General features: G+C 42.0%; 1 protein-coding gene across 1 annotated transcript in view; it reads left to right on the plus strand.

Moving 5' to 3' along the window:
- ap2b1 (adaptor related protein complex 2 subunit beta 1) overlaps positions 1 to 12,371 on the plus strand; it is a 266,519-nt gene that overhangs the window by 37,191 nt on the left and 216,957 nt on the right. The window contains exons 6-8 of the mRNA XM_068009879.1: positions 3,094 to 3,284; positions 4,538 to 4,759; positions 6,305 to 6,425. Of these exons, the coding sequence (XP_067865980.1) occupies positions 3,094 to 3,284; positions 4,538 to 4,759; positions 6,305 to 6,425 (534 nt within the window). The remainder of the gene's footprint in view (positions 1 to 3,093; positions 3,285 to 4,537; positions 4,760 to 6,304; positions 6,426 to 12,371) is intronic.

A 12,371-nucleotide genomic window follows, 5' to 3' on the forward strand; every position in this document is an offset into this window, starting at 1 on the left:
CTTCGTGACTGCTCACAGCGCTCATCACGATATTAGTAAAAGTGAAAGCTTTTTTAAAAGAAACTTATTTTAGAAAGATTAATACATTTACAAACGTATAGTTTAATGTCAAGGTTCCACTCTTGTGACATAGTGCAGCACACTATTTCATTAAATGTCACTATACATCACTGTAACCTATCTATATTAAGATGCATGTTTTAAGTGTTTTTTTTAATATTGGGGAGATGTTTAAGTTTTGCCAAGTTTGTGCAGATTGACTCTAACATCAGCAGTCTGATTAGTGAAAACCGGTTTTACTTATTCATTAAGGGCATCAGATACCACTGCTGAATTTAATAGTAACCTGCCTCAAAATCAATGACCAACTCAGCATTCACTCTGCTCCATAGTCACACCTTCAGACTCTAATAAATCCTTCCAAAAGTAGAAGCCTGACATTTGCGCCTGACATTTACATTGGCACAAGTTTATTTTTCTAAATGCAAAATAACTAAAAATTGGGAATGAATAATCCATAGGTCCAATTTAAAATTCAGGGCAAGTTGCAACCGTGAAATAAGAAACTAATGGGGAAAGACAGATGACTACTTCCACAGTGCAGGCTTTGTGTAGTCCTTTTAAATGAGATTTGAAGTTTAAAAAAAATGTTATAACCATAGTTGCTTGCTGCCAGTAGATGGTGATGGCATGCTTTGTAAATTACTGTTCCACTGGGTGGTGACATGATGCATTGGAGAGAGCTCTGAGCAACTGTCGGAATATCGCATCAGGGCACTGAGGGTTGTCTAATACAGTCATGTTGGTTCCTAGTTTTTTTAAATGGAATAGATTTTTGAAAATGTCTAATTTATTTTCAATTTGGTGCATAGTTTCCCTTCCAGGCAATATTTCAGCTGTTTACACCTATGACTACTACTTTACATATTTACATATCATAGCCAAGTATAGTTGCATTCTGCATGACTTCCTATATTTCAGAAATGGGACAATTATAAATGTTAATATGACGGGATTATATTCCATTATAACTAAAATGTTGTGCAGTAGTAGGCTGGCAAGAATGCATTTTGTGCCAACAAGAGTGCCCCTGATGTTGAAAAAAGTCGATTGTTAACTGAACAGGAATCGACTATGCCTGGAAATCAGCTATCCGAGGACTGCAGTTGTCTTCCTGTTCGAAATGAAGGGCGACAGACATACACTGAATGTTGGATGGTTTGTTTATGATCCCAGTGATTGAGAGAGTTGTCTGGTGCATACATGGCTCATTATTTAGAGGAAACGCGATGGACAGAATTGTGCTTGATTTTGTAAGAAACGGAATCCTACTGTGAATTGTTTCAGCCAATGGGCTGCAACAGAATGATTACCTGAATCTGATTTTCTTTTTAAAAGCGCCCAATTTTAAACCAAGTAATGGAAATCACAGCAATGCACATTTCCTTTCATTTTATTGGTTGTGAATGCAAGGTTTCAGCTGTGGCTCAGTGGGTAGCACTCTCTCCTCACAGTCGGAAGGTTGTCACTCCAAGACTCACTCCAGATACTTGAACATACAATCCAGGTGGAGCCTCCAGTGCAGTAGTTTGGGAGTGCTGCACTGTCAGAGGTGGCATCTTTTTTGGATGAGATGTTGAACATTGGCCTGTCTGCCCCTTCAGATGCTTGTATAGATAGGGAGGTTCATCTTTAATGGAATTGATGCTTGTAGAGCAGCTTTAACCCAGGCCATTGAGGGTTGGGGGAGGGGGGGGCGGCAGTGAGTGTTGTGTTTTTGTGGGAGAAATGTGTTCTCTTGCAAGGCAAGAGTGTCCTTCCTTTGATGTAGTATGTGGGAGAGGACGAAGAGAGGGATGCATGTCTCATGGTATACTCCCCCTGCCTGGGTTGTGGATAGCAAGCTATTTTCTTTCTATTGGAGGGGACAGGATTGCACAAAGAGAGGGATGGAAGGGAGGAAGAACCATTCATTCAGCCCATATGGGAAGATGTTGCTCAGAGGGAGAGGAAAGTAGACTGTAAGAGAACTGAGCACAGGTCCACTGCAAGCCCCTGGGTTGGGAATGGCGTTGGGTAGGGGAGAGAATCAGAAAGGGGAAGACGTTCTGGGTGAGAGAGTGCGAAACTTCCATGTGTTTGCATATCTTTTACAAACTGAGTTTGAAATAAATATTTTAAAGAAAAGAATTTTCATTTATATAGTGGTTTTCACAACCTCATTACTTTAGAGCCAATGAACTGTTTTTGAGGTGTAGTTAGCACTGGAATTTAAGGAAAAGCCTGTTTGTGCACAGTAAGATCCCACAAACAGCAATGAGGTGGATAGATTCTTGATAAGGGGGTGAAAGGTTATTGGGGATAGGCGAGAATGTGGAGTAATCAGTTCAGCCATGAACTTCATGAATGGCACAGCAGGCTTGAGGGGCCGAGTGGCCTACTCCTCCTAATTCGTATGTCTGTTAATGTTTTATCAATGTCGGTTGAGGGGTAAGTATTCTCCAGGAAACCAGTAAGAACATCCTTCTCCTCTTCGGAATCGTATCATTGGGGTCATTTATGCCCACCTGAGGAGGTTTCGGTTTAGGGTCTCAACTAAAAGATGGCACCTCTGACAGTGCAGCATTCCCTCAGCACTACACTGGAGTATGAGCCTAGATTATGTGCTCAAGTCTGTGGAGTGGAACTTTAATCTACAAACCCCTGTGAGGCAAGAGTGCTACCAACTGAGCCATGGCTGACACATTTTTAATATTGAAATTACTTTACTGGATCCAAGAACATTGCCCATCTTCACCTGGAACTGTGGCCAAAGCCCTCCTTGAAGATGGGACTGTAAGTTTTGGTACAATGGGGTCTGATGCTGTACAGTAGATGGAAATGTAGACACTGCCTGATTACTGGTCTGTTATAACATGCCATCTATACTTCTGTAGCGATACAGGACGCGGCAGTACTTTGCCATTTTACACTGTCACTGATTTGATCTGATCATTATTACAGAGGTAATTTAATTCAGAGGCCTATGTTTTTATTTAAATTTTATATTTTCACCATGAATATAAATTTCTCTTCTGATATCTCTCCCTGCAGGTTGTTGCAAATGCTGTGGCAGCTCTGTCTGAGATTAGTGAATCCCATCCCAATAGTAACCTGCTCGACCTCAATCCTCAGAATATTAATAAACTCATCACCGCTCTCAACGAATGCACTGAGTGGGGTCAGATCTTTATACTTGACTGCCTGTCAAACTACAACCCCAAGGATGAGCGCGAGGCACAGAGGTGAGCTGACACCTGAAACATTGGCTTGTGAAAGTCCAGTAGAAACCGCGAATCAGTCTCCGTTACCGGCCTGTGGCAAAGGGATGGTTGGGTAGGGGTGGGGAGAAGGGGTCTTAAACAAAAACTAAGCTTTTTACAAGGACAGTTCATAACTGCACTGAGTGAAGCCATTAATCAAAATTATGAAGATCATGACTTACAATCTGTGTAGACTTTGTCATTATATCTTCACACTTTTTCATGCCCCAAGGCTACACTTCCCTTGGTATCATTATATTTGACAAGGTCAGTCGCCTTACAGGATTGGCAGTGGAGCAGATGGTCCATTGTTTGCAACTCATCACCACAGTCGCACATCACTGAGTGACTGTCATTGTAACCCCATTCCTACTTCATTACTTCAGCATTTGTTTAGACTTGATGTATACAGAGATGGTTGTTCCTGCTCAGTGATGTGTACTGAGTGGTTTCCATAAATTGGCACAAACTTCTCCCATATTGATATAAGTGATGGTTGATTTATACAGGGATTAATAACGTTTTTGTTTCTCTACCTAATAGTGTATTAGTTTTTCACTCTCTGTCTTTCATTTATCATTTTGTCGTAAGTGTGAATAGGTTAAATGCTTGTGCTGAATTCTTCAAGTGATTTGTTTTGAGATGTAAAGTGTAGGTTGGCACATAAGTGCTTTAAGTTAGTCTTGAATTGTGATCTGAAGTGAGCCTCTGAGATTGCTCTTGGGCTCTGATGCTGAGTTCCGCATTGTAATAATGGAGCATGCGTCCCGTCTGTAATGTGATCAAAATCTCTCCTTGAGAGTTGGTCATAATAATGAAGCTTCATCCACAGTTAACAGGGAAGGAAAGTCTACAGGAGGAAATACGTACGAACAAACATCTTTTACCAATGGAGAGCAGCCATTTTGGGTCTCCTTCCCTCTCGGCCGCTCCACTGACATTACTGACTGAGAGGAGCTGCTTGTATGCCTGAGACTGTTCGTTTTAATGGAGGGGGAGGGTTGGAACTTCAGATTAGTCTAGGAGTCAATTCAGAACTGACAGAGCCTGGAAAACATGGTGCCAGCTGATTAGACTCTGTACTTTGCCAATAGTGTGTTTCTTTCAGGCTTGGTTAGTTCCAAATTGATTCCCATGCCAGTCTAAATTGGATATTGTGGATTAGCTTCAAGCTGCAGATATCAGAGGTAAGATTTTTCTTAAGGTTAACTATGCTTTTTCTTTTTCTTCCATAGTATCTGTGAGCGTGTGACCCCACGACTTTCCCATGCTAACTCTGCGGTTGTCCTCTCGGCTGTCAAAGTGCTGATGAAATTTATTGAGCTCCTTCCTAAGGATTCTGAATATTACAACACCATTCTGAAAAAGCTGGCTCCTCCTCTCGTCACCTTGCTGTCTGGGGAGCCAGAGGTCCAGTACGTGGCTTTGAGAAATATCAACCTTATTGTACAGAAGAGGTGAGTCTAGGGTGTGTATGTATCTGGTGATTGCATGATTATATGTTTGTAACACCATTTCTAGATTCCTGCTAGCCAGTAAATCTCCATCGTCCCCGTGTTTCCTGATCCCAACAGATGCCACCATTGCCTTCCAGCAGTGCCAGAACCAAGGATTCTCCCCTTCCCATACTTCTGGATCTCCACACCCACTCTGTGCCTCATTAGGAGTTTGAAGTGTTCAAGTAGAGCTTTTCTCACTTTATTTGTTTTGCAATTTGTACTATTGGACACCGGGGAGAACTCCCCTGCTCCTGTTTGAAATAGTGCTGGGGATCTCTCATATCCACCTAAGAAGACAGGGCCTCGCTTTTATGTTTTATTTGAAAGAGAGCACCTCTGACAGTGTAGAACCCTATCAAGAAGTGTACCAGAATGTCAGCTGATATGCTACGCTCAGGTCCCCAGGGTGGGATTCGATCATAACCTTCTGACTTGGAGATGAGCCATGGCTGACATCAAACAGGTTTCAACATGTGTCAACATCCTGGGTGTTATCATTGATCAGAAACATAACAGGACCAGCCAACATAAATACTGTGGCTATACTAGCAGGTCAGAGGCTAGGAATTCTGTGATGAGTAACCCACCTCCTGACTCCCCAAAGCCATCCACCATCTACAAGGCACAAATCAGAAGTGTGATGGAATACTTTCCACTTAGCTGGATGAATGCAGTTCCAACGACACTCAAAGAGCTCAACACCCCATTCACCACCTTCGACATTCACTCTTTCCACCACCAGTGCACAGTGACAGCAGTATGTACCATTTACAAGATGCACTGCAGCAGCTCACCAAGGCTCCTTCGACAGCACCTTCCAAACCCATAACCTCTAACACCTTGAAAGACAAGGACATCTGGCGCTTAGGAACACCACACCACCTACACGTTCCCCTCCAAGTCTCTCACCCTCGACTTGGAACTATATCACTGTTCCTTCACTGCTGCTCGGTCAAAATCCTCTCCCTCCTGAACACTCTGGGTGTAACTACTGCACATAAACGGCAGTGGTCCAAGAAGGCAGTTCAACACCACCTTCTGAAAGGCAGTTAGGGATGGGTAATAAATGCTGGCCTTTCCAGCAACACTTGCATCCCAAGAAAGAATTTTTAAAACATTGCCACCGCCTTCCTGGAACATGCATCCAGGAGGTGCATAGAAAGTTCCCTGGTGGTTCATCCTCATTTCCTTCAGCTTCTCACCCAAAGGGTAGCTGGCTCAAGATTGGGAAATCATCATTTGGGGAATTGTGATCAACAGATCTATTTTTAGAGAGTGATAATGTGCAAGGTTACAATAAACCAAACTAATCAGTGAGGATAATAAGGACACAGCAGAGGTTTTTTCCTCAAGTTTCTTAATGTTAATGGGAAAAATCATTGTCCATATAAAGTGGGGAAACTCGCTGATTAGTGAGGACAGTAAGGAGACAGTGTTAGAGAAAACATGGGATGACTAAAAAGCGTAATTTTCTAACAAAGCATCATGTGTGTTGATTTTCAGGCCTGAAATTCTGAAGCAGGAGATAAAGGTGTTCTTTGTGAAATACAATGACCCAATCTATGTGAAACTGGAGAAACTGGACATCATGATCCGTCTGGCCTCTCAGGCTAACATTGCCCAGGTCAGTGCTCATTCCTTGACTGGTCAGCTCCAAAGCAACAAGAAAGCACACTACTACTGTTTAAAACTGGGAGAGATGTCCTGAAATGGAAAGGGAAAACATAGTTGAATTTTTCATATAAAAGTAAATTTATTTAGAATCAAATTTCAGCACATTCAACCAAATGTGTCAGTGTTAGGTCCACACTGCAGGTTATTTATAAATGTTGGCTACACCATAAGTACTCAGTTACCTTTGTTAAATGTGGGTAGTCTCTCCAGTTACCTTAGTGAATGTGTCAATGCCACTTCATCCCTCCTTGATCATCTTGACTTCTGCAGTGTTTGTTATAGTGGCTTAAGCCATCCTCTTCCAATTGTGCTGCTCTGTGGCCTAGCTCAATGTTGCAGTGCTTGCATGGTTCCCCATCATCTTACCCAATGCAGCCACTGCAAGTCCAACGATGGATTTTTCTTCAGTTCACATGCAGTCACCACTGGAGTTCCCCAAAGAGCCATCATCCTCCTCAACTGTATACCACTGTGTGATGATATTATTTGTAGACACAGAAACTGCATTCAAATGTATGCTGATGATGCCCAGGTCGTCTTTTTCCTCAATCTCGTGACCATAACTGCTCGACTGACATTTAAATTAGCTGAGTCAGAATTTATTACAGTTGAATCTCAGGAAGATCAAATCCATTGCTTTCAGCCACTACCAAAATCTTTGCATCCTTGCATTGACTCCATTCCTCTCCCTGGATCCTCACTTGGGTTAGATAAAACACCAATGGCCCCTCTCCTGTTCAACTCAGCCATATGCAGTCCAGTGCCAAAACTGCTTACTTCCACCACTGCAGTATTTTCTGCCACTGCCCTGCCTTCGTCCCACTATTGCCGAAGCCCTTATCCATACTGTGACTTCTCCAGTATCCTCCTTGCCAGCTTCCCAACTTCCACCCTCCCAGAAAATCTAATTTGTACAAAACCCTGCTGTCTGGTATCCTGTCCTGCATGAAGGTCTGTGCACTCTTCACCCCATTCCCATTTGTTTCCTGTCCCCTAACTGAATTTAAAATCCTCATCTAAAAGTTCTTTCATGGTCTTGCCCTACCCTACTTTTGCAGCTTTCTTCAGCTTTGTGTTCCCGCTCATGTCCTGCAATTCTGGCTTTGTGTACCGTTCACCCCAGCAGTTTACCTGTTGCAAAGCCTTCAACTCTTTGGAACTCTCTTGCCAGACTCTTGCTCACCTTGAAAAGCTCTCAGAAACCATGTTGTGAGAATACCATATTTGTCACAGTTATGACCATCTTGTACGATAATAAATTTTAAAGATGGACTGAAGTAATTTTTTAATGTAAGTTGTTTGGAACGGTTGTGTGTTTCTAAGTGTACAATGATTCATTCGACAGCAGTGAAAGTGATGGTGCTGTTCCCCATCTAAATTTAAATACAGGAGTAAGAGCATAATTGCTGGCAGCAACTAACATGATGATCTAACCCTTCAATCCACTTATAATTGCCTCTCACCTTCAGCCTCTTCAAAATGCAAAACCACCTGTTTCAGATTTGTACCATGCCATTATCATCCACACATTTTAAGTAATCTCTGAACACAGACTTTGCTCTGGAATGTTTCCTGCACACCGGTGAGGTTTGACATGTGGAGAGTGCAGTGTGTTTGTACAAAGATTCTACAAGTTACAAGTCCAGGCTTGTTGAATGTGCCAATTAATTTCCATACATTCCAATGAGCTACTGCATCTTGTCAGTTTCTGAAAGGGCATGAAGCCGAGAGGCAATCCGATTCAAGGGAGGATTAATAGCATTAGAAAAGTTATCCATGTGCAGAAATCAACCCTTTATTGTAAATTTGTATCACTTGTAGAATAAATATTAGCTCGTCAGATGCTGCTGTTTAAACTGCTAGGTGTTATGAGCTTTTCTGCCTGTAACGTAGTAACTAGATTTGTTTAATAAAGGTTTTATGGCTCTGAATTAAAAGTTAATCCACTCAGTTAATAAACTGAGAGCAGCCTTGACTTTGTACAATTACCTACCGAGTAATGATGTTTGCTATTCTAAGGTAATTGAAGAGACCATATCGCCTTGTTTACTTGGGCATACAATGTGCGCTGATAATTATCACAGCGTAGTAGATTCTTATGTGACTGGTAAACCCAATTCAGAAACAGTAGCTGTTTCCTCAATTCAGACTGTTTTAAATTCATTTGTCTTTTGAAATATCCTCTCTTCTGTGGTGGAATTGAGTTCTGTATTTGCAATTCTAGGAAGGAAGCAAGGGCTGGATAGTGACTAGGGTGTGGAAATCGAGGCTTAAGTGCTACTATTTGCTTTGCTGTTAATTTAAAAAAAAAACCCTAATGTTAATAAAGGCATGCTCTGCAAAGCTACTGACGCTAACTTCCCTGATGAGTCCTGCTCACTCACCATTCCTTGGCTCACTGACTAGCATTGACTCCTGGTCCACCAACACCTCAAATTTAAAATCTATATCTTTGTTGCACTCCCTCCATGGCTTCATCCATCCCTATCTCTCTCAACTTCTTCAGCCCTACGACCTTCCTCCAACTATAGCTTCTTGTGCATCATCTACTTCATTCACCCCATATTGGCTCCTGTGCCTTAGCTGTCTAGGCCCTAAGCTTTGCAATTCCTTCCCCAAACCTCTTCACTTCTCTCACCTTTTAAGATTCTGCTTAAACCTATCTTTGACCAAGCATTTGGTCAGCTGTCTTAATGTCTCCTCCTGTCGATATTTTTGTTTGATATGGCTCCTGTGCAGCAACTTGTGTTAAACGGATCCAAGCCAAATGACAAGAATGAAGCTGGACGCTGATCCTTATCTTGATAATCAGTTTGTTCACAGAGTGCAGCATTACATATCTCTGCCTCCCGCCTTCTCCCCGTGTCTCAGCAGGCTCTCTTTATCTCAAATTCATTAATTAAACAATGCTCTTCATCTGTGTATCTTTAACAACGTAATTAACCTACCATTAACAACTTGGGATGTTTTACTACCTTAAAGATGCTTTATAAATGCAAGTTATTGTTGAATTGATCTAGTGAGTGTGTTAACCATAGGTTTAATCCCTGTTTTATTCTAGATAGCCAGGTGCTGAAGTATAGAACTGGAGTCTAATCTATGTACGGAATTATACATTGCAAATATGTGCCTCCAAACCCAACAATTACAGTTTCTGCCTGCTGCTATATATAGGAGCACAAAGGAATCCTCAGTTGGTGCCCACCATCTGAATACAATTGATATGCAATTAATATCCCTGCTCTGTGCAGAGTTAGCGTTATTGCAAAAAACATGATATTGGTGAATCAGTTACTCTTCTTGCTGTTAATCACTGTCCAGTGACACCTGCTGCTTGTGTTCCTGTGTGAATGTTGAGTGATGTTTGATGTGGTGGAATAGCTTCCTGGCATTCACTGTGAGGTCTCTTACATTAAAAGCAAATAATTGGATAAGGTCCTGGAGGGGTACTGACACCCTAATCCAACAGCAATCTGTACCTTCAAAAGGGAAGGTTGGGAAAGTATAGAAAGTGGAAAAATTGGACTGCTTTAAAAAAGAGACTTGCTTAAAATAGGCTGTGTAGTAAGTTCTGAAAAATCTTAGGACTGCGTTGCTATAATTGTCATCCATAATTGGAAGAGCAAAAAAATTGAGCTGGCGCAGAACTCCTGCATAGCTGAAGCTTGTAAGTTATTCTTTTCTGAACATAAGAGAAAACTATATTCATTTGTTGCAGTATTTTCCGTGATGCATGAAACTTGCGTAGGACATCAGTCCTGCTTTTATCTAATTCACACGTTGCCTTCATACTGCACATTTATAATAGTATGTTCCAAGGGATCTGGTTTCTCTTGTGGTATGCGAAATTCCTTTGCGATTCCGTTCACTCAGCTACTAATGAACAATGTTTGGGTGCGTGTTACAAATGGGCCATGTGCTTGAAGAGCTCAGGTACCAGAAGCTGTGAGAAGCAAGCATGCATGGTCTGTTTATACAGTCAGCCTAGACGTTTAGGTTTTGGAGTTCTCCCATTTGTGTGTTATGTAGGGAGCTCTGCATTGATTATTGCCAAATGTTGCCATGGAGCTTTGTATTGCAGGACTGCAGGGATTGGGGTGGGTGGGGGCTTTGCAGCTTTAAAACCTCATGTAGTGCACACTAGACCATAATATTATTTTAGCGATCATTTCAACTTCATGGGCTAATTCAGCTCGCTTGCATTAGTGTCGGGAACTTAAATAAAAAGCAAAGTACTGCAGATACTGGAAGTCTGAAAAAAAAACCAAAGTGCTGGAAAATCTCAGCAGGTCTGGCAGCATCTGGGGAGAGATACAGCGTTCACATTTCAAGTCAGCGACCTTTCATCAGAACTGGCAAAGGTTAGAAATGTAATCGGTTTTAAACATGTAAAATGAGGGTGGGGGTAAAGAGAACAAAAGGAAAGGTGTGTGAGAGGGCTGGAGAGAGTAACCAACAAGGTCCTGGGACAAAGGCATTAGCACCATTGGCATACTCTCTTTGTCTTTGTCTCATGATATATTAAAAGTATTGCATGAATAGCATACATTTCCTTAACACTCAATTCCCTTCACACTTTACACATCATGGCAAGTGCAGCACCTTGTCAGTTAATCTCTCTGGCCCTCTGTCCTCTCACACACCACCTCTTTTGTTCCCTTTCACCCCCCACCCCACCCCCCCCCCCCCCACCCACCCCCCAACCTCCACTTGTTTAAAACCTGTTACATTTCTAACCAGTGCCAGTTCTGATGAAAGGTCACTGACCTGTAACGTTAACTTTGCTTCTCTCTCCACAGATGCTGCCAGTCCTGCTGTGTATTTCCAGCACTTTGTTTTCAGTTTCGGGAACTGCCGTTTCATAGTTCTTCAAACAGAAATAGTTTTGAAATAAAAATCTACATCTCATGAATAAAAAGATAATAAATCTGTTTTTTGATGATGGTCCAAAAAGCAACAACAGCTCTTTAAAAGTGGTAATTCTATTGATAGCTGAGCCATAAATGACCTAAAGGTCACGGCTTTGGTGCATGGTCAATGAGCTTGGTGATCACAGCTATGGTGACGAGGGCAGTGCTGCACTTGCCATGATGTGTAAAGTGTGAAGGGAATTGAGTGTTAAGGAAATGTATGCTATTTATGCAATACTTTTAATATATCATATTTAATATATTAAAAGGTACGTGGGAAAGCCTTTTGCAGAATCATCATAGTGTTATTGTTTTAGAGATACAGCACTGAAACAGGCCCTTCGGCCCACCGAGTCTGTGCCGACCATTAACCACCCATTTATTCTAATCCTACACTAATCCCATATTTCTATCACATCCTCATCTGTCCCTATATTCCCCTACCACCTACCTATACTAGGGGAAATTTGTAATGGCCAATTTACCTACCAACCTGCAAGTCTTTTGGCTGTGGGAGGAAACCGGAGCACCCGGAGGAAACCCACGCAGACACAGGGAGAACTTGCAAACTCCACACAGGCAGTACCCAGAAATGAACCCGGGTCGCTGGAGCTGTGAGGCTGCGGTGCTAACCACTGCGCCACTGTGCCGCCCAAATTGTTCTACTTAACCCATCAATCCTTTTTGTTTAACCTTTGCAGTAAAAACAGAGATAAAAATCCACTTCTTGTGGAAGTCTTAGATGTGGAAAGTGAACACTAAAACAAATAACCAAAAATTTATACTGGTGATTATCTACAGATTTCTGTCATGAGAGCTGACTTGACCTGTTGTCATTTGCCATCTGCACTCTTGCCTACTTTGCCAACCTGTGCCTCTGTTAGAATATGAAGCAGGAATCCTGACTTCTTCCATTCATATCAAGCCCAGGGACATTGAGGCTAAGTGATGTGCTCACACCCCTGAGCAGCACTGATCAGCTAATA

This window comes from Heterodontus francisci, chromosome 30 (assembly GCF_036365525.1).
Source record: "Heterodontus francisci isolate sHetFra1 chromosome 30, sHetFra1.hap1, whole genome shotgun sequence".
NCBI classification, from domain to species: domain Eukaryota; kingdom Metazoa; phylum Chordata; class Chondrichthyes; order Heterodontiformes; family Heterodontidae; genus Heterodontus; species Heterodontus francisci.